At 36.6% G+C, this 23,580-nt stretch overlaps 1 protein-coding gene across 3 annotated transcripts in view; it reads right to left on the reverse strand.

Moving 5' to 3' along the window:
* The window catches only part of LOC130413332 (piezo-type mechanosensitive ion channel component 2), a 97,209-nt gene extending 74,050 nt beyond the window's left edge, over positions 1-23,159 (reverse strand). For 2 of the 3 annotated variants that reach the window (XM_056738442.1, XM_056738440.1), the window contains exons 1-2: positions 22,597-23,159; positions 7,068-7,163 (exon numbers count right to left, since the gene is read on the reverse strand). In XM_056738442.1, the coding sequence (XP_056594420.1) occupies positions 7,068-7,163; positions 22,597-22,660 (160 nt within the window). In that variant the 5' untranslated portion in view covers positions 22,661-23,159. The remainder of the gene's footprint in view (positions 1-7,067; positions 7,164-22,596) is intronic. The other variant, XM_056738441.1, reaches the window with a different exon arrangement.
* Positions 23,160-23,580: the final 421 nt, after the last annotated feature.

A 23,580-nucleotide genomic window follows, 5' to 3' on the forward strand; every position in this document is an offset into this window, starting at 1 on the left:
AGTTACATCGCATAGAATAATTGTCAAATTGTTGACCTTTAGAGGGTTAACTGTAAATTGAGACAATTTTTTTCATTTACTCTTATGTATGTGGGTAGGAATATCTTTTAAATTTAGATAAAAATGCAAAATACGCACCAAAACTGAAGAGATTGAGTTAAAAGGTCCAGTTTATGAAATGTAGTGACATCTAGTGGTGAGGTTGCTAATTGCAACCAATGGATTTATCCACCCCTCCATTCCGAAGCACTACGGTGGATGAAAAGAACTAAGAGGTCGTCATGTTTTCGCTTCTTTGTCAAACTAGGTAATGTATTTACGAAACGCGGTCTGTAGAGCAGTTTGTCCGTTTAGGGCTACTGTAGAAACAACAATTCCATGTAAACGGACCCGCCGTGTATGTAGATAGAAATAGCTCATTCTAAGATAATAAAAAATTAGCGGTCCATTATGTTTGGTCTTCATAGACATCTGAAGACATTGTTATGTATATTATGATGCATTTCTGTCAATAGATCCTCTAGAAAATTATGTTTTGAAAAGAATCATGCTTATCAGATCTTTGTAAAGCAAACATCATACTTTGGTATTATTTTGTAAAAAGAGAAATAATATCCTGGCCAACAATTCAAGATAAGTACAAACATTTTTAAAACATGTAACACATGTCATTTCAAATCAACATGTTTAAATAGATGCTTCGGAAAACATCAATCAGTTTATCTCAGCATCTGGTTTCCAAATTTACATGTCAGGACACTGAATCATCACAGCCTGTGATTCATTTATAAAAATGCACAACACTCTGGTCTGACCTACTCTTGCTGGCACACACATTCAAATCATAACCTACATTTGAGGACATCATAATAGATACTGCTTAACAAACTGATGGAATATAAATGTATTCATTTATCAAATTTAAGTTGCATGTGACATAAAATCAATTACCTTTATATCAGTGGTAAGAGCATTGCGTTAACAACACAAGATAATGGGTTCAATCCCAGGGGATTGCACATACTTAGAGATAAATGTATAGGATAATGCAATGTTAGTCGCTTTGGATAAAAGCGTCTGCCAAATGCATAAATGTAAATAAATACAATGCATCCACAATAGATAGAATACTGTTTTCTGTGGTCCATGTTTTGTGGGAAGTGCATGTCTGTTGTATGAATATTTCTCTCTTGAATCATGCTAGATATATTACACTGCCAGTGCTTGAAAGTAATTTATGCTCCGGTCTGATGCCATGAACTTATCAAGCACTTCTTAACAATAATGGATTCCAGCAAACTTTTTGGCTGCAGGTGGACAGTTTGCAAAATTGTAGGACTAACATGAAAACAGACTAGTAATATACCGGACAGCAGGTAATCCAAAATCACTGCGTGATATACTATCCACAGAACATAAAAAACAGCTGTTCTTTCTGTTGTGTTCATTCACGTCATATTATTTTATGATTATTCAGACATCCACTATACAGCTTTTTCTGAAACATTTAAAGTTGCAGCAGGTCATTCTCCATTGTTTGTGTCCCCTTATAATCTATTGATACATCATTTATTACACTGTTTGTGAATAATGCAAAAATGTGTTTTTAATTGAATCATGGAGCATGAGGATATTGACAGTTGGCAGAGTCTTAAAGGAATAGTTCACCTAAAAATAATTATTCTGTCATCATTTATTAATTCTCATGTTGTTCAAAACATGCGTTTGATGTGGAATACGAAAGAAGATATTTTGAGAAATGTCTAAAAGGTTTTGTGTTTATACAATGGAGGTCAATGGGGGTCAGTGTTGTTTGGTTACCAACATTCTTCAAAATATCTTCTTTTGTGTCCTGCAAAATAAAGAAAGTCATACAGGTTTGGAATGACATTATGGCGAATAAATATTTTCAAACTTTGAATAATATAAAACTGAGCTTTTCCGATAGCCTGCTGATAAATCTAATCCATACATGTATGTTAAAAATATCCTGCATGTCAGTATACTCCAATCTCACTTCATTCCAAGAGCTACATTTCTCTTGTATTTATTTCTATTATATTTCCAAAAATAAATAAATAAATAATTGAAGACGACTAAGGAACTGTGAATCATGGGCCACACAACTTCCTGAGGAAGCGAGGTAAGGCAGCACTTCGGAGGGGCCTTACGGGTCGGGGTCCCTCTGTGGCGACCTCTCCATTCAGTTCTGTTTCCTCAGGAAACCATCCTGCCTCCTGCATCCCCTCCAGAGAACAGATTGTCTGTTTGTACTTTGTCCTGCACTACGTAATATTTCTCTTTTCTTGGGATCTGCAGGATCGCAAGTTTCTCATTCCTTAAAAATGTGTCCGTCAAGGCAAGCTTGACAGTCTTCATCATTTCTCCTGTCTTTCTAAATATTACGATTGCTTTATGACACACTTTCCGAGACCTGATTATGCTTTGTACTGCAAGAGCAGGAGATTATTTGTGAGATGTAATAAAATGTCTGAGGTTCGGTAAAGAAGCTGTCAGTTATTTTAAAATCCAGCTTGGGCTTCATTTTTCCCTTGGTAATCGTCAGCTGAGATCTACCCAATTTCACATCATCACCTTTAAACAATCGTGGCTATGAAGAGGTAAAGGCACTGTAATTAATAGGCAACATCTGGCTGGGATGACGCAGGCCCAGCTGAGGTACATTTGCAGGGTCTGACTCACTCCTCATGTGGAGGGTCTAAACAAAACAAACAGTTGAACTGCAAGACTGCAAGTTGAACACAGACAAGAGCTCTTTAGTTCCACATACCAGCATCAATCTAGACTTCACACCATTCAGGTTTAAGGTATCTTGCAAATAACCTGGACCAGTAAAACAATAGGGTTGCAAGATGTGAAATTGCATGCGGCTATATTTCAGATTATAAACTTGTAGACATTCAGATGGTGAACATTTTTGACACATAGAATATTTTCAGCCTTAGCCACTATGCACAACAAAATGTGTTTTTTTAAATGATTTTGTCAAAAAAACTTGTTAAACTCATGTTTGTATTTCATTAAAACTGCTATTGTAATTTTTTATTTGTTAAAAAATGTATTGATCAAGTACCCTGATAAAAAAGGATGTGTTAAATAACACATTTTTATGTTATGGAATTTAAAATAATTATGTGCTTTTTTCAACACCTTATGAGTAATTTTGTTTAGATTTTGTGTTAAATACAAAAACGTTTTACATTTATACATTTGGCAGACACATTTATCCAAAGCTCCATTCGGAGTGAATTTAGTTCATACACGTCTTTTACTAGCATGTGAGTTTTCGTTACTTTTGCGTTGCTAGAGCAATGCTTTATCAACTGAGCTTACATAAACACATATTTCAAGGGGGTAATATTGGGGCAGGATCTGTTTTGGATTTTACACCCTTCAAACGTATGCATGGATGCACTTATAATAAAATACGATTAAGTTTGATGCAGGCACTCATGCAAAACTGTATGTCTCATGGAGCAGTTCCTCATAATGGCATGGACAGTCTAAAATTTCAAGGGCACACATTAAATATTACACATGAAAGGTAACATTTCAAGGGGGTAATATTGGGGCAGAATCTGTTTTGCCCAACTGCCAGGATTCTACTCTCTTAAATGTATGAATGGATGCAAATCTAGTCAAAAATAATTAGTTGGACGCATGCACTCAAGCAACACTGTATGCTTCATGAAGAATATCATCATATTTACATAGATATGCTAATATTTCAAGGCCACACACACTATATGTGACACATGACAGGATAATATTTCAAGGAGGGTAATATTTGGGGCAGGATCTGTTTTACCCACCTGCCAGAATTCTATCCCCTTTAAACTTACGCATTGATGTACATTTATAATGATATTAAAAATAGTACATTTTCTGGGTTGACAGTGCTCCCATCTGAGCATATTCAACCAAAAGAGTTGTGTTCTGGGACAAAACACAACATGTTATTTTTAAAAGAGTATCACTATGATGTCACAGGTCAGAGATGTGCATTGTAGTAAATTAGGTGATGGTTCGAGAGAACAGTTGTGGAAAGGGAAGTGTCTTCATCCGTCCAGCCGTGGACAGTCAGCAACAGAATGAACTCCTGACCCTCATCTACCAGCTGGTAGACTGTCTATGCAGTCACAAAGCTCTGTGTGTGATAAATCCACACTTCCAAGTACACAGCTCTATTTAAATGAGCTCCACATGCAACAAGGTGAAATCTTACAACTTTTTGGGTGGAAGAAAACCAAGTATGAACACTAACAATAGTGATACTTGCCCAAGCAAGGACCACTAATAAAGCAATAAAAGAGTCTGTTAATATCACATGGGTCAGATTGCCCTCAGGTTCAGAGTGAAGGGAAGAGACCATATCAACTCAATTACAGCTGTTAAACTTCATTGCCCAAGGCTGGAATCTCCTGACAAAGACAGACATACTGTAGAAGACGAGCCCGTGCAAGCCTCAAACACGGGTGTCAACGGATGTCTAGAAACACTCCAGCGTGCATATCAGCTCACTACAAACATCACACAAATAAAAAAACAGATGATAAATGAGCTGAGTTTGTAAGGACAATGTATCTCTTTTGATGACAGCTTTGAGTGTTAATGTTGAAAAACATCTGTATTGTAAATAAATAATACCATAGTATTATCAACGGCCGTAAGTTATTGTTATGGGCTCATTTATGTAGGTTAAAGCAGTCAAACCAGACATGATCTCATCGCATGATTTACAGAAGGTGGACAACTCACTCAAGATGAGATGCTTCATGAGGATTCAGCCAAAAGAAGGGTTTTGTGAGAGCAAATTTTTTATGTTTACATGTATTTATTGTTTGGAATACTGAGGGTAAACCTTAAATTGTCATCTACGGTCTCATTGAGACTACTGCTGGGATTAGTCTGAACTCTCTGGCATTTAATAATTTTATGATTGTAAAGACTGCAGCTCTTTCAATAAGAAAGAAGATGATTTCTTTTTGTCTTCTATGGAATAAGGGAGGTGGTAGTCTCATCCAAACAGATAAGCCTATAAATGCAGGAAGATTTTCTAGAAGAAAAATTCATTTCAAAGGTGTAATTGGAGAATAGTAAGGAGTATAATAAAAGTTTTAGGAATGAACTTTAGCAGTCAAATAGTTCAAGTGCATAGGTCATGATTTGAATACACCACCTGATCTCACCTGGCTAGTTCATGTAAATCGTAAAAAAATCAAATTTTCTATTTACAAAAAAAGGGAAATAAAACAATACTAAATCCCCTCCCCTATCCCCGCCCCTTAACCCAACAGTCACTGGCGCAAAGAAAATCACACTTAAACATACAAATAAGATCGTACGAATTCATACAGATGAACAACCCCGTAAAATAGTTACAAATTCCCTGGTGATTGTGTTGGAATACACAAGTACTGATAAACATTTTCGTCTGAATGCACTGTAAGCTACTTTGGGTAAAAGCGTCTGCCAAACACGTATGTAAGCTAATAGACGTTGACTGAAAGCCAGAAAACTCCTATTTTATTTAATGTGGTCTTTAATGGAGCTGTGTTATTTTTAAGTATCAAATTTTCAGTCTCTGATGTTCCTTCTACAAAAATGTTTTTTGGCAAATCCGAGCACATTTGGGATCTCTTCTAAAAGTCATGAGTATGTACATTTCTCAGAAGAAAAATGCCACAGGCTTCATCAAATCCTTAAAGTGATAGTTCACAGAAAAAAACAAAAATTCTCTCATTATTTACTCACCCTCTTGTCATTTTAAACCTGTATGACTTTCTTTCACGGAACACAAAATATATTTTGAAGAACATTGTTAAAGGGATAGTCCTTTAAGCTGCCATTCAATCTAAATATTATAAAGATATCTCACATGTACACAAATAGCCTTGTGGACTACACTTACTGTAAGCTCCTTACACAAACTGTGAAACGCTCACTTTGCATAAAAGTGTCTTCTAAATTAATAAATGTAAATATTTCCATTCAGACGACAATAAAGAAATGTAAAATTATGTGCAAAATGCACCTCTTGTTTGCCTGACAGTTCACGGTCTGCTTGTCGAGTTAGTAGCTAATACTGTGAATGTGATGAGGTAATAGTTGAACTTGTGAACTGATGACACATTGAGGAATGCTGGGAAAATAGAGGAGACCGCATTCCACCCTCTCCCACTCACTACACCCCCGTGAACCCCTCAGTCAAGCTGATACTGCCAGTAGCCGAGAAACTACACCAAATTTCAGAATACCCAATACTTAGGCCTTTGCCTGATACATTGAAACACTATTTAACATAAACATGGAGAAAAACACCTTTAGAATGATTTCGAATGATTTATGATTATAGGTTTTTCTTTCAGAGCACCACAGATGCTTCATAACAGGATATGTTAGTGACGTGTGCACAATGGACTCGACACAGAAAGCTGATCATAAAATCTTGGCTATTTTTGAGAGGGAGGATTTGTTTGTGAAGAATCGCAGAATGTCAGAATGACACGCAGATGTCATGACCGAGTAAAACACAATCGCTTCCTTTTTAAACACGCCATGTATAACCCTTGACACACAGTCTTAAGTTGTTACTGCAAGTATTTACTGTGATCTACTCAGATTCCCTGAGAATCTTCTGTTAGAGCAATGACGATAAACGTCAGTTTGATATATACTTTGGTATGTACTCGTGTTTTTTTCCCTAATGTTACAAATGTTTAGAGATGGTTCATTATTTCAAAACTTTCTTGCACGGTTAAAACTATGCACTAACTCAAACAATGACCAATAAGTTTAGATTATCTATTTGTCCAAACGATCGAAGACGAGAGTGGAAAGAGGTGGTAAAACTGTTGGACAAACCTGCTTGATAATACTTCTGCAATCGCATCTGGTGCCGCCAGTGGCGCAAAAATTACCCACAACACCTTTAACATCCTGCAGCTCATAAAATGATGGAATGCAAGTCATTACATGGGAACTATTCGCTGTAGGCAGAATTTAGACTACAGAACCGTCTGAAGATGGCATTATTACAGACTCACCTCGCATCGTTGTCTTCGTTGGCTCGGCAAACAGCGGGATGAGTAAAAGATAGATGAGGTAGACAAAGGATAGCCAGTTGTACCGGAACAGACATGCTGCAGAAAATAAACGAGATATGAAAAAAGATGAGCATGTTTATGTTTTTCCACTAGACTGTGATAACAACACTCAGACACTTGTTATATTTCAAGTCTTTAATTAGAGGAGCAGCTATTCATACATTAAAAGACTGAGAAACTGTGCACGCAGACTATGTCAAAACTCCCTCAGGGCTTTCGTGTGTTTGAGTGCAAATGAAAGCGAAATGCTTTGCTATAACCCAAACACGTTATAGTCTATATTCCCACAGATCCGCATCCTCGTGGCTGCGCCAGAGCGGAACACCCCCTGCCAAAAACTGCATGGATCATGTATATATAATCTTGACTGATTTTTCTCTGGCGTTTATCCCAGACACCCATCAATCAATTATCTCTAAAAACATATTTTCATTTATTTAGCCAGAGGACCATGTTTCATGTCATTTGATTTTTAGTTGAAGTGAAGTGGTTGCTGCATACTCTCAGGTAAATGAAATATAAACGTGCTATACATGCCCCCTGAGGAAACAATCAAATGAGTGTAAATTGTGAATCATTGAGTTATATGTTTAGGGATGTTTTAAATTGATTTATTTTGTGGTGGACATCATGCGACGGCCTTTAATTCAGACACTTATTTGGCCATATTTAAAAATGAAAAATATGAGTGCACTGCTTACAAAAATAAAATAGAAACGCCCATTTAATTTAAATTCACTTTTCAAGCAAGAAATTATACAAAATGTGATTGTTGGGTTTTAAGATAAAATAGTAGAAACTAAAAAAGGGGAATACTTGTCAACAGTACAATTTAGAAAAATGACATCTGACCAAACTGACATGTGATGGATTTACCACATAATTATCAAAATTACAATTCAAATGTTAAAGGAAAAGTTCACCCAAAAGTGAAAATTCTGTCTTCCCTCACTCTCAGGTTGTTCTAAACATTTATAAATGTCTTTGTTCTGTTGAACACAAAGGAAGATATTTGGAAGAATGTCAGTAACCAAACAGATCTCATCCCGTATTTACTGCCATAGTAGGGAAGATAAATTATATGGGAGTAAATGGGGCATCTGTTTGGTTATAAGCATTCTTACAAATATCTTTCTCAGTGTTCATCAGAACAAATAAACGTATATGTTTGGAACAACCTGAGGGTGAGGGAAGACAGAATTTTAATATTTAACAACTATTTTTTATTTGATTTACCACCCCAACCTCAACACCAAATGAGAAACCAGATCCAATATTATCAAAATGTCAATCTCATGATTCTAGCCAATTAAACCCCCATCAATATGCCTGAATGGACCATGTGCCTGTTTTATGGGTTTATACAGAGTTAAACAAACTTAACTCTCCCTGTAACCTTAATTTTCCTACACAGTATACCTATTACAGTAAATGTGTTTGGATGGTTACACACCGCATGAAAGAGGAAATCAAAGTCTATGTTTAGATCTGCCAAACAAGACAAGGCTATTTCACGCATTCTGACTTGGCCAGATGAATCTACCCAGACACTTCATGCCAACCTTTTTCTGTCAGAAGTGACATTCCAGTCATGGCTATGTGAGTAGATACAATTTCAGATTCAGGTTAATAACAGTGCTGGGACATCTTTAGTCCATTGCAAACAAGTCTTGTTTTGAATAGACAGACAGAGCCAAACCTGCTTGTCTTATGCCACTGGCCTGTAGAAACATTCAATTAGTCTTAATGAAATTAAACGTATCGCATTCATCAGCGATGAAATAATCCATCTGTAGCATTTCCTGACACTACGACCGCAAAGAAACATATTAAAACGAAACAAGCCTTCGGTGATCGCATTGGTCCAGCATCTTTAAAAAACTTAAATTCCTTCAAAGGTGAAGACATAAACCTTGTTTCGCCTGACAAATTCTGCCATGTTTATTGTCCAAAGAGTATTTTGCTTCGGTTTGTCTCATTTGAAGCCACATCCTGGCCTTTCTAAATCTGTAAATCAAACATGTTTTAACTGTAAAGGGCAGCCTCCTCCATATCCCCTTGTGGACTAAACCTGACCGCAAGAAAAACATTAACTTCACCATCGAAAACGCCAGCATCACCAACTAAGATTGTGGATGCCATGCCTTTTCATAATAATGATTGTCTTACAAAAAGGAACCACTACCACGGGAATACCATGAAGAAAGAAACATGCATGTATCAATTATTTTTAAAACAAAATATGAAACGGGTGGTTAACCCAAAAATGAAAATTCTGTTATCATTCACTCAACCTCTTGTCATTTCAAACCTGTAAGACTTTCTGTCTTTTGCAGTACACAAAAGAAGATATTTTGAAGAATGTCGGTAACCTATCCACAGTGGTCCCCATTCACTTTGGTTTAAATGTAAATGGTACTGCCACCATTTTTCAAAATAACTTTAGTGTTCTGCAGAATAAAGCAGGTCATAAAGGTTTGAAATGACAACTTTTTTAGGTAAACTATTCCTTTAAGGCACTAAGATAATATTTTAATGATAATTAAGCACATTTCTTTCAAATTATCATTACAGCAATTCATCTGGACAAGTTTTTTCTTTTTTTGTTATGTAATAATGCGATTATTACAATTACATTTAAATAAATGATAAACTGCAAGTTTAATTTGAGATTTAACTTAATTATTTTTTTGTATATTGGTGTAATGCAACACTTTTGAAGAGAACCTATATATATAACACAAACAACTAAATGCCTTATGAATATTGCATAGAGAAGTATAGTTTCTGAACATTACCATAATGCTGTTTACAGGAATAAGCGCCAGCAGTTTTGGCTGAAGTTTTGCTGTTTTTATTCATAATTTGTTTTAAACCGGACTGTTGGTGGCTTTGCAAACATCCTCTCCTCTCTTGTGTTCCAGGGGTGGGGGATTGTGAGCGAAAATATTTTGTCAGTTTTCGATTTCAAAGAGGCATCAAAATGAACGGTTGTTGCCTCATTGTAGGGGTTTTGTAAAGGATTATTCCGCCTGGTCTCGGAAGAGAGTCTGTTTGTGGTATTAGTGGGATTAGCCGAATAGCCGTCCATTAACACTTCCCAGATGGCAACTGCGTATTGGCATGGGCGCGAAGTGCTAGGGCACAGCTCTTAATCATCTGCGTCTATGAGACACAGTAAGTGTTTAGAGGGAAACCGATGGGCTGCTGGCCATCATAAATACACCAGCCCCGAAATGAACTATAGTTTATTTTCATTCCTGCGCTGAAGAACTGCCAGTCATTAGCCGTGTATACATCATGCAGGTATAAGATATGGTGAGCCTGGTATACTCTTATACGGACCATCACCTGTTTGACAGGGTTGAGGTTTAGCAGGGTTAGCGCTTCAAAGTGCATTCTGGGATTGAAACAATGCAATGAATAGGAGTGTTGTATGAGAGCTTGTAACTGTAATTGTTGAAGACAGATGTTTAAGGCTTGATGTTTAACTGTTTTTAAAAGGTATTAGGGGAGCGTTTATATTTGAAACACCATGTGCGATACAGCTGTTTCCTAAATCGTAACTGTTTGGGGATAAATGAATAAACAAATGGAAATAATGGTGGTGTTGGCTGTTTGACAAGGATTGTCTTGGATAGATTGTAAAACGAAATCATCTTGTTTCAAGCTAGTGCGATGTGGAGGATAAATCTTATCTAGGAGAAATAGTTCAAAAGTATGAAATACATCAATAAGTTTTGAGTGAAAGTGCGAGAAAATGCAAATATTAGACTTTCAAGATTAGGATTGGATGATAACTGGTGGTCGCACATTTGGGCTTTTAACATGCTTTAAAGATTGTTTTGTTGTATGGTATTAATGCACTCCATATGAATGTTTTGGTTATTATATTTACTATATATTTCTACAATTGCGCTGTAATCAAATTACATAAAATACAAAGAACACAAGAAGCTTACTGTAGCTGGTAGAACCTAACAGCAACACCAAGGTCATTATCAAGAAACAAACAAAACATTCACATTTACACAATGAATACACTGTAACTTTGAAAAGTGTGAATAAAAGTGTCTGTCAGAATAAGAATGTCTTCATGGTGAGGGGATTTCCATCCAAACTCATTTAGACTCTAAACTGTATCCTTTGTTCATATTTACAAGTCCGATGAGCCCGATAATCCTTTTCACTTTTAGTTTGATGAGTCTAAATAATCCACTCTTTCAGACTGTTTTGTTTTGTCCTAATTTCAAATAAACGCAACATAACTTTTACAAATTCCTTTTCAAACAAATGCCTGTAATCAAGTATTATTGTTTTTCTCCAAGTGTGCACGTCTTGTTAGTTTAACAAACTGGTCATTTAAAAGCGAGCCTACACCTGTAACTAAAGCAAACAAGAGTGTAAACAATAGTTTAATCTTCCTCTAAAGGTTTAGCAAAAATCCGTCAAAAACTGATGTGAAAGTGTTAATCTAGCAATCATTCATTTCATGCTCGAGTTGTGTTTTTGAAAGGCTTGTTTGTTCTGGATTCAGAAGGATTCTTCGTAGTATGCAGCTTGTTTCTGTCAGGTCTACTACCTAGGTGGCAAGGGAGCGTTACAAATAGTTCAGGTTTTAAATAAACACAGAGAAGTTAATCTTGGTAAATATGGTAGTGATTAAGATGCGAGTCATTTTGTCAAACATATGCAATTGATTTTAAACGCTCCAAATTTGTCTAATTATTGAGGAAAAAATAATGTTTTGGACATCAGATATGTTGAAATGTAGTGTTACAAAGACGTTGAAAGCTGACCGAATGATTTTTACTTAATCTGTAGCATTTCAGTTGCTCAATAGTGGCCTTCAGTTTGTGTGTGAGTCAGAGTAGCCTGTGCACTTCCACACTGGCCGTGGCCCTCGAGTGCTGTGGACTTGTGTCGAAACAATGTCTGAGAAAATCTCAAACCCTTCTGGAAGCAAGACAGACCACTAAGACCTTTGATTTAATGAGTCACTCACCCAAGCTTAAAGCCAGAAATGAAAATACCAAAAACAGCAGACAAACCACTAACCATTTGATAATGGGGTCCAGGCCCATGCCCAGCATAACAGTGATCTTTAGATCTTCTTGTCACAGCAGTTTGTGTGGGAGGCAAGTATAAAGAGTCACGTCACTTCTTACTTTACAGTCCCTTTACGTAAAGCCTGTATATACTGTAGATGTTCCATTGTAAATGTGTTTATAATGTACAGTACTTTAATACTCTACGCTTTATGTTCTTGTAGACGCAGACAGTTAAGGGTTAACAAAAATACTTTAATAATAAAACAAAACCCACGAGGGGGCAAACAGGAAAATAAACATGGAACCAAGGGTAGAATGATGACAACAAAATAAACACTTCCCCCAAGGGGGCAAAACAAGAACAAAACTGGAATTTACAAGGACTGGGCAGAAATAAGACGGATCGGTGTTACAGGGAATCGATCAAAAAAACGAACCAGCAAGGGACAAAAACAAGAGGGATTTAAGTAGGGGAACACTACCGAGGGAATGATTACATCGGGCAGGTGACGGGAATCAACACAAAGGGCGAGATTACGAGAAACAAGAGGGCGGGGCTAAGAGATGCTACCGGAGGACACGTGATGCAGTCATAACAAAGGCCAAGTGTCTCCACACAGAACACAAGAAGCACCAAGGACATGGTACTTTCACGACTCTGTCCACAAAGCTAGAAAACTAATGATAAGGAGGACAGAATCATGACATTATTCACTAGAATGAACTTTTCTATGTTTTTCTGTTTTTCTTATTTTCTCCTGAAAAGCTGCTTTGGGACAAGGCACATTGGGAAAAGCGCCATATATATAAAATGTAATTGAATAATGAAATCAACTTATAAAACAGGGAACATTCTCAAAAATTCTCTTAAATACACATTGATGAATCATCGGTTTGTGTCATCTGAAATAATGGCTGCAAATATTTACATACTGGATGTGTTAATAAGTAGTTTTGTGAGTACACAAGCTTTGCACTATACACTATACATGGTCTCAAGCCAGGACCGCCATGAGAGGGGCGAAAACCCGGAAAACTGCCTGAGGCTATGTGTTGATAGGGGCCCCCTAAACTCATCTGCTGGGTGTATGGAGGCTAATTTACACTTGGACCCCATGAATCCTAGTGAAGGTGCTGTCTGAAGCGAACAGACATGTTAAAAGCCACAAAACCGTATTTGGGAATTGAATCAAATATGTAGTCCTATACATGTGTTTTCAATGATTCATGAAAAATACAACATTATTACTTGTATTATATGTTTTTAACACTATTACTGCATTTCCAATGCAATATGTAGTCATGTAAAGTGTACTTTTTTCCTAGCAAGATGTAGTATTCTTGTAATGTTAGGCATGGTGAATGGAAGTATGAATACATTTTGACATTTGGCCCCAAAGGCAGAAGTTTTTTATTTGGTTAGCTGCGGGAACTACAGGTCCCAACATTCCTGGCGCACACTTTTAAACCCAACCTAAATAACACAGATGTTGATATTGAGTTTATACCAAAGTTGACAAAAATATACCCAAAAAACATTAAAAATACCCCAAATACCAAATTTTATATAAGGACTAAACATTAATGTCAAACATAAATGTGTCAGCTCATTGATGCTGGGGAATTTATGAGAGTTTAAAAGAAAAGAAACCACAGGCAGAAATACTGTGTGTGCATGTGTCAAAACCATGTTACCCTGCAGATTCTCTCTCTCTCTCTCTCTCTCTCTCTCTCTCTCTCTCTCTCTCTCTCTCTCTCTCTCTCTCTCTCTCTCTCTCTCTCTCTCTCTCTCTCTCTCTCTGTCTCTGTCTCTCTCTCTCTCTCTCTCTCTCTTTCTCTCTCTCTCTCTCTCTCTCTCTCTCTCTCTCTCTGTCTCTCTCTTTCTCTCTCTCTCTCTCTCTCTCTCTCTCTCTCTCTCTCTCTCTATCTCTCTCTGTCTCTCTCTCTGTCTCTCTCTCTCTCTCTCTCTCTCTCTCTCTCTGTCTCTCTCTCTCTCTCTGTCTCTCTCTCTCTGTCTCTCTCTCTCTCTCTCTCTCTGTCTCTCTCTCTCTCTCTCTCTCTCTCTCTCTCTGTCTCTCTCTCTCTCTCTCTCAAACCCACACAAAAACCTCCCCAACTTCTTTAACCAGGTCATCATTCTGAATCCTAGAGATCACGCAAATCGATACAATTTCAATGCACAGTTAGTCACTTCAAGTAAGTCCTGTTTTTCATTTTAACCGGGTGGTTAAAAAGATCTTTGGAAATGTAAAGTAAACTTGCTGTAGGTATTCAATGCTGCCACAAATAATATAAATCTCACTGTCATTGCCATCATCATTCACACAAACTGACTGGCCGCGCAGGACCGATCTTGCTCGTAACTCAATATCATACTGCATATGACTCATAGGGAGAGCAAAAATAAAAAGCTCATTAAATAGACTGACTCATCACATTTATAAGAAACCACAATGAGAGTGTGAGGAGATTAAATCCACAGTGAAATATATAATTCGTTTGGATTTAATGATAATAATTGGGAAAACTACACTATGATATTTAAATGCTAATTGACTGAATAGCTGTGTTCTGGATTTTGTGCCAAAGATGCCAGGGTGCGAGATACTCTGTGTTCAGATCAAGATCATGAAAGCTCTTTAATTAAAACATCTTTACATAGAATTAAAAGCATAATTTCCATTTTCTATTGAAGCAGAAGAGACCGCATCAGAGAACTATACATATATATAGAGTTATTAAAGCGTTATGTTTTTTAGATTTCTATCTACATACTAGGGATGTGCAATTAATAAAAATAATAATCATAATCATCAATTTTGCCCTTTGCTCACATGATAATCAAGGTAAAATGATTATAGTACAGCATTCAATTTAGCAAGAAGTCTTTTATTTTGGTATAAATCCATGGACGCCCCTTTTTCTGTGCTATTTCTTTCGTTCATTTTTCAGTTCTATTCAGTTTAAAAGATAAGTTTCTATGTCAGTGACTGTGAGTTATTGTGTGTAATGACTGTGATCTCAATATTGACCGAAATAATCGTGATGATGATTTATGTTATAACCAAGCAGCACTACTACATACACCGTGGGTCCCCTTACATTGAATTCACCATGTTGTTTCTACAGTAGCCCTAAATGGACAAACTGCTCTACAGGAGCTCTACAGAGAACGTCTCAACAGAGATGCTGTTGTACCATAGGTGCAATAAAAGCATTAAAACTACACTTCCATGATAAAGATGGCAAACTCAATGTTAAATCTAATCCTGCTATTTGGATTAGTTGAAAAGACTAATTCTGTCATTATGTTTGCTACAATATGTTAGGCTATCATTAATAGTATGCTGAACTTTTAAATAGTGCTATTTTAATAACCTTAATATACCTAGCACTGGGAAAATAATATCGGATCGGGACTCAAATGGGACTAAAATGACTCGGTTTTGTTATGATTTATCCCCTGTCACATTAGGTTTAGGGGCAGGGATATGGGACCCATTTATCATTATTTTGCTACCTCGTGAAATGGCGTTTTTAGCAATATTAGCTTTGCGGCCGTGATTTAATGGTTTGGGGTGAAGTAAGGTGTTGGTAAGCTACATCCTTATATACTGTATGTACGACTTCTTTTGATATCAGGTTATAAATATATAAATGTAAATACACATATGTATTGAAAGTCATGCTGAGTGACACGAAATAAAAGTAGTGAAAAAAGGTTGTGCTCACTGACACGAAAAAATGGGGATATTCCTGTCCATGAACACAAATTAATAGATTCCAAATTTCGTCTCTATGCCACGAACTGCCTTGAGACTGGATTGTATTGTCAGATACATATTCGAACGTTCAACAAACAAGGACAAAAAAGGTTTTCATTATTCATCAATTTCAATACATTTTGTCATTTTGTCATCTAATGCAAATTTATTTTCATTTTGAGAATATTGAAACAAAACAAAAGCAAAAAGCTATTGTCTCTTTTTTTTAAATGCCGCACCATTCACAAAACAGCAGTGTACACGCAAACGGTGAAGGTTCTAGCAGGGATGTTTGTTTAGTCTGCAAATGAAAGGTTTCGCACATCATTCAGTGCAGCCCAGGCTACAGCCGCAGTGAATCGGTAACCTTCAGCGTCCGCTCATCACTTCACACCACCCACAAACAAAAGCAGCTCCGCAGCTGCCTCAGTCAGCTGTACAACCTCCTCCAACCAACAGAGCCCACATCTCACATCATGACTCTCAGGTGAACCAGAGGAAACACTGTTTATACTCCAGAAGTATCACTTAAAACTTGTTGAGATGTTTAGTCACGGATTGAAAAAATATGTAAACTGGATTTGGAAAATTCAGATTTAACATTGACATTAAAGTTTCCCTTAGACACCAAGAATTGGGGTCATAACTGCTTGGGTCCAAATTTAAAATTAAGCATTAAAAATGTCATATAAACTAGAAATAAAGAGCAAGTGTTAGTGGTTTAAAACAGGAAAACCTTACAACAAAGGACATTATGACATGATATAAAGTATTATAAATAATATTAATGGTTTTGCATTATTTGAATCTTTATTTCCTTGGGATTACCAGGTTTAGCACAAAATTGGTAAATTTAGCACAAAATTGGTAAATTCATGCCAGCTTGAATGGTGCTTCAAGTCCATTTTAACACTTTTCGCTTTTTAAATTGAATGCAACTTTTTAATTCGTATTGATTATATAATTATTAAAATTGCTGGGAATTTACGTAATAAAAAAACAATTGAATAACCCAATGTTCTCATTTTTTCTGTTAAGTGGACTTGAATTTTTCAATAAAAGTTCATTGCATGCATAATTTTCTATTTTTTACAACAGATCATTACTTAATAGATATAATACAAATAAGTATTTAGTAAGTATTTCATTTTTTATTATTTTAATTGTCAGCCCCCCAGTGCCGGCCCTGTCCTACAACATTTATTTTATTTTAAAATGTACTTTCAATCCTTTCAAAAATATCATAAAATAACTTAGTTGGTATAACAAAAAATCTGTATTACGAAAGATGCACAGTGCCGGTCTCCTGCCGAAAAACAGATACTGTATGAACTCTGCCTGAGCATCATTGATGTTCTCTTTGTTTTTATGAACATCAGCACTTCGATGCGAGATGTACAGCGGGGCCGGTTTTGGCAGCCTCTCTTTAATTGCCAGGGTGAGAAAAACTCTGAGTTCTGTTTTTTGGTCGGCCGACGTTGCACAAAAGGTCCTTTCAGGTAGTTTGTATTTCATAAGGCAAGCTGTCAGATTAGAGACAGGAAACGGTTAAGATAAAACCGTATGAATAGTCCCACTATGCAGCACGAGACCCAAAAAAGCAACACCCTGAAGGTCCACATGGGTGATCAAAACGTATTTCAAAGCGGCTTCGGGCCGTTTCAAACCGTTCTGTATATGATGACTCTCTTTGGAAATGATACGGTGTAATACTGTACAGTATATATAATGTAGAGCCTAATTAAATGCAACCAAGTGAGAGATCCAGTCATGACTTCATTGTGGGAAACTTTAAAACAAATTTACTGAGTAACTGTGATGTGATCTGATGTTAAGCACCATTGTGACCATTTTTAAACCCATTTAAAAGATTTTAAGTTCATATCATGAGTGTCTCCTTCGAAGACATCATTAACATCACAGTTGTCTGTCTGGTCTTGCTCAAGCAAAACTGTTTTGCAGTAGAAATCCTGCTAGAAAGGACATTTCAGCATTCTTCAAGACTTCTTGACTTGTGGTTCCTTTAATCCTGAGAGCTTTTGTCTGGTGTCTAGGGTGGCACACTGCCTGGAATCAGACACAAAGGGCCTTGAAGACGCAGAACAAAGCATCAGTGAAGCCGTCTGACTAAGCCATGACTAAATGGAGCATGACTTCAAATTCTCTGGACCATCATGAACAACTATAACTCCTCAATAGTGAGTGATTGACAGATAACACTACACCAGCAGACGTGTTGAAGATGGGATCAGTAAAGGTGGGATCAACCACAGCTGTATTTTTGTAGTTCAAAACAACAACAAAAACATGTAAACATCCTAAAAATAAAAGTTGGAGTTTAATTGAGGTAAAGGGCACTGGGTCAAGTAAGTGTACTCACTCACTGCGACTTCATAAGGGGCCATTTAAAGGGAATAGGGAAGCAATGAGACCGTGACTGTGTAAAGTGCGTTCTGAATTACGCTAAAAGCTCTTTTGACTCCACGTGGGATAAAAAGCGCTTGAACAAAACACTGTGTAGTTCAGCCACCTTCGAACTTTAAGACTGAACCCAGAACAAAAAGAAACACACACAAAAACATCTTGATAGTGTTCAAGGCCCCAAAAAGGTTTCTATATACAACTAATTTTCTCTTATTCCCAAACGTAACATTCACAACATTTGCAAAAGTGGCACTAAAGATTGTCAGGTCAAATACTGTCATACCAAAGCAACCTGTCTATCCACATTTTGATGTCCAGCTACCTGAATTCTGACAGAACTGCTTTAAGGGGTTGTGTCTTCAGAGGCAGAATGCCAGGAGCTTGGCTGCATCTGCCCCAAGTTGAGCATTTTCAACTCTGGGTGCCCGGTCGAACGCCGCCGCTCGTCTATTCACGTCTATTGTATAGACACAAAACCAATGCAAGTGAATGGGAGCCAGTTAACAACATTTTGACTATAGGGTGAGTAAGAGTTTTAATTTTTGGCCAATCTATCATATATTGAGACAAATTCTTGTCTGCATTTGCATTCTTGCATATACAGTAAGATATGCCTATAAAGATGAAGAGAACCATACAAAAGGCACCAGGCGCAAATATTTGCCCCAACTGATGCCGGAGGGTTTGTTTTTCGGGTGGGTTCTTTACGATACTTGCTAATTCCACATGAAGGTCTAACAGTCTGGTGCTCCGTGTAGACTCGAGTCTTTATGCACGACATGAAAAGCCCCATAAACGTGAATTATTGCTGTTTACTTCCTGCATACAAGCAAACAAAACATTTCTTCAAAGCGAAAACTGCCATTAAATTTTTGGGTATGGATGAAACAACCCGTTGTCGTCCCACACTAAAGATTGACGGCAGAGGTCAAACGTTTACAGAAATCACCGTGGGATGCGTATGTGCTTGACTTCATATTGATAATATTTGAAAAGCCTAAGTTTGATTAAAATGAAAAAAAAACTTTTGGATGAATAACACGAGTCTGTATATCAAAGGATTCGCCAAAGAGCAGATTGACTTGATTTGACCTTTAGAATTAAAGAAAGATGGAAAGAAACGGTTCCAAAAGCTGTCTCACTGTCTACTAAACAAATGCCTTGTAAGGCAGCATCCAATCTGTCATGCAACCTCATAAGTGTATCTTCACCAGCAGAGTTTAAGAGCTAACAACACAATTCTCTGCACAATCGATACATAGCCTAAACAAATATTGGCTAAATCAAATTACAGTGTGTGCTTACCTTGAACTGTCTGCTGAAGAAATGAATAAGTGTTTGTTATCTCTTCAATGATTATTATGGCGGAATGATACAAAACAGAGCACTCTTGGAACAGCTTTCGTCCAATCAGATTTAAGACCTGAAACTAACTGTTACATATAAAATTGTGTATTTCTATATCGTATTTTTTTTTGTCCGATCAAATTGCTTTTGAAAGTCAATCTAACTTATTTTTGTACGTAACAGAAACTCACCCCTGGTCAAAATTGTAATTAGTAAATTGAAATGTACGGCAGCCAAGAAAATTAAATAAGTAAAAATTTACAAATAAATTGAATTAAAATGTAGTTGACATTTGTCTTTGATTTCTCTTCTTGTGAGCTCATGTCAATGCATTATTGGATCGCTATGAAGTGATGCACGCTGGCTGAATGTGATCAGAACAAGACGAGGGAGAATATCACTGCTGTCCTTCTGAAACCTTTTTTTTTATCATAAATCACTATTAATAGTCACCCTGTTTGTCACTAGGGTTTGCAAATATGTAACCAATGAAAAGTATTAAAAGTGCTTGTCAGTTTTTTAAAAACAGCATTTAAAGACCCCGTGAACAGAAGTTAGGATCGTTTTAACTTCCGTATTCTGACTCATTTCCAAGTGAAAAAGATATTCAAAGGACAAAATGTGTGGGTGTGGCTTGCGTTTTTCACTGCAAATTAATTGGATGTGAAGAAACAGCTGTTGTATTGATTTTAAAATGAAACAGGCAGCAGACTGACAGTCGAAGGGGAGGAGTTAACAGATGCTGCGGCCAAGCCGTCTAATTTTCGTCATTTGAGATGGTTAGTCATTTCACGGCGGAAGCTCATTTTCAGATTTAAACTGAGGTTATGAGGATTACGGATTATGAGTGTACATGCATTTTGAAAAGAAAATGACCTACAGTGACAAGACATTCACTATAAACGCTGCAATATTTCATTTTTAATTTCAGTAGGACTTATATCATTTAAAAAGTATAGTGTTTTTCCATAGCCTAAAAAACGAATTTGAAAATCTAAGGTTTCAGGAAAACCTTGGAGAAAAAGAGGCCTTGAAGAGCTTTCTAGGTAGGCAGCTCACCATGAACAAAGCTTCTGTTTTACGTAAAAGAGGGTGGACAGACTATTCCACCTGCTCTGATCGAGGCTCTGATACCAAAAAGGACATTTTTGGTGTTATTGAAGAACGCGTTGTCCCACTGGTTTAAGTTGTGGGAATGCAGAGATCTTTATTTTTTGGTTTGTGGTAGGAGGTTTAAGAAGATCAAGCCCTCGCAATCTGTAAAAACAAATCTCACAGATTGTGCGTGAGTCATACGCAGCAGATGTTCAAAAGACAATCATCGCTATCTAGACACAGATGAAATGTAAAGATTGAGTTTCCAAAAGAAGGTGTTTCTGGGACAATTGAGATTGTAAATAAAACGTTCCTGCGTTTGATCTCACTTGCAACAACACCGTGGAGGGGAAAACCAGAACGGAGAAAGGGAGAGGCAGGAAGAGACGGACGGTGATGATAGACAGAAGCTCTGCCGTACGTCTCTCTGCTATTACACACACGGCTCGTGCTTGTGTTAGACAGACAGCCTGTTTTGACTTACAGCGAGTGATGTATTACTTCTCCACAGTGTCGTATGTAATGACAGAGATTTTGAAATATTAAATATATTCACAAAGAAAACATTCACAAATGAAATAAGAAATACTATGAATTTTAAGTTTCAGTAATAATGCAAATGATTTTGTGGATTATGTGTTGACATTTGACTATAGGGGCCTTTGGCTAGAGAACTGTTTATCCAACTATTACTAAATCAAGCAAGAGGACAATAACAGATAGATTTTATAGCCAGTAATGTGTCAGATCTTTGACCTGCCCTAACAGACTTCTTAACCTCAAGACCTTGACTCAAGCCCTGATTACTTTACTCATCCATCACTCTATACGTGAATGAAAGAGGCCTTTAGCTACTTTAAAACCTTTTAGGAACTTCAAGGATTGCCTTAGGCCGTGTCAAGTATAGTGTACAAAGTATGTCTACAATATCCTTGATTTATTGATTATATTACATTTATTGACAAGATGCTCCCTATATGGTAAATATTTTTGTATGAAGTAAAAATTCTGACATCATTTATTCATCAATGTCATTCAAAACTTGTATATGACTCTTTCATCCGTGGAACAAAAAAGAAGTTTTGTGAAATCTCTTGTTTTGTGTTCATACAATGGAAGTTAATGGGACCAGTTTTGTTTAGTTATCAATTTTTTATTAAATTAAGTAAAATATCTTCTTTTGTGTTCTGCATAAAAAAGACATACAGGTTTGGAATGACATTAGAGTGTATAAGTGATATAATGATTTATTTTTTATGTTGACCTATGTTTTATGTTGAAATGCTCATTTATACAATTAATCACAAAAAGGGTGCAATATCTGTACATAAAAGTGCAACTAAATGTGGAAAATGCATTTGAGGAATTAATTGATAAAACTGTGATAAAATATAAATGTATATAGACTAAATGTAAATAAATACAGTTGGATCTAACCAAATGAAAATCAATATATACAAACAAAATAATAATAACAATAATAATAGAAATTACAATATATTCAATTTATTATTTGTAAATTATTTAAATTGTTTTAACTAAAAGTTAAATGGTAGTCATATATAATTATATTTCTCTATGCATCCCATAATAATTCGAGAAAATTAATTATAATAATATTGAAATAACTAAAATATGATAAAAATAATACAAAATAAGAAATTAAATAAATTACAGGACTATAAGCAACCACTTATATTTTTATGATTTAATATGTAACGAATTATGCACGCAGTCATTTATTACATTTTTTACTAAACATCATGATTTATTGTAAAGAACACTTACCTGCAGCGAGACAAACTGGCAGAAGTAATCTGAACATGAGTCCGCACACCACCTCTGAGGCCATGATCACACTTTGCTTTAATCTCTTCAAGTCCACTCTTTCTCTAAGGACATGATCTTCTCTGGTCCTATGAGTCTTATTTCAGGAGAAAACTTTAGTCCTCAGTCCTCATGATAATCGAATGAGAGAGAACTTTGAAGCTCAGATAATCCTCAAAGTACACGGGTTTATATGGATAGCACAGGTTCCTCAGTTCCTCTCAAACATGTCCTGGTAAAGTTTCATTCCAAAACCAAAAGACTGCGCGCCAGGTTTGTGTTCTTACCTGTTGACAGGAGAGATCATGGTGCTGCTTCACAAGTAAACATTCGCTCCGGACGCCCTACAAAACTTCAACAAGTTGCACATTCATTCGTTCCCAAGTTTGCTAGATTTTCTTCTAAACTTGGTGGGTTGACATATCCAAATCCTCAGTGAGTTTTAAAGTCAAGAGAACGTTGCGCAGAAGGCACGAAGTGTTTTTCTCGGTTTTGGAGCAGTTTTACGCACGCTTTTACGCAGCTGTGCGCTCACTCGCATCTGGACGCGTTTTCCTCCTCCTCAATGAACGGGCTTGTAGGACCACCCTGTAAAATTGACAAATGACTCCACCATTCAGGAGTCCAGTACAGATGGAGGGCTGGAGTTTGGATCAGTAAGGAGGAGAAAGGGGTGGAGGCTGCTCCTCCTTAGCGCGCGCGCTACACTTGGTCAGGTACAATACATAACTCATAGATGTGTACTTTGGTTTTTAATATAAACATATTTTCAACTAATAGACGCTTATATAAAACGGATGTGATAAATATTGTAACATGGGGACTGTTAAAAAGCGTTGTTTTTTGTTTGCAGGGTGTGAAATCAAACTGGAGTTTTTCAGTAACAATGGATAGCTGTATTTGATTTGTATTTGAGACCATATAGGTTTAATAAAAAAAGTGTTA

This window comes from Triplophysa dalaica, chromosome 23 (assembly GCF_015846415.1).
Source record: "Triplophysa dalaica isolate WHDGS20190420 chromosome 23, ASM1584641v1, whole genome shotgun sequence".
Classification (NCBI taxonomy): domain Eukaryota; kingdom Metazoa; phylum Chordata; class Actinopteri; order Cypriniformes; family Nemacheilidae; genus Triplophysa; species Triplophysa dalaica.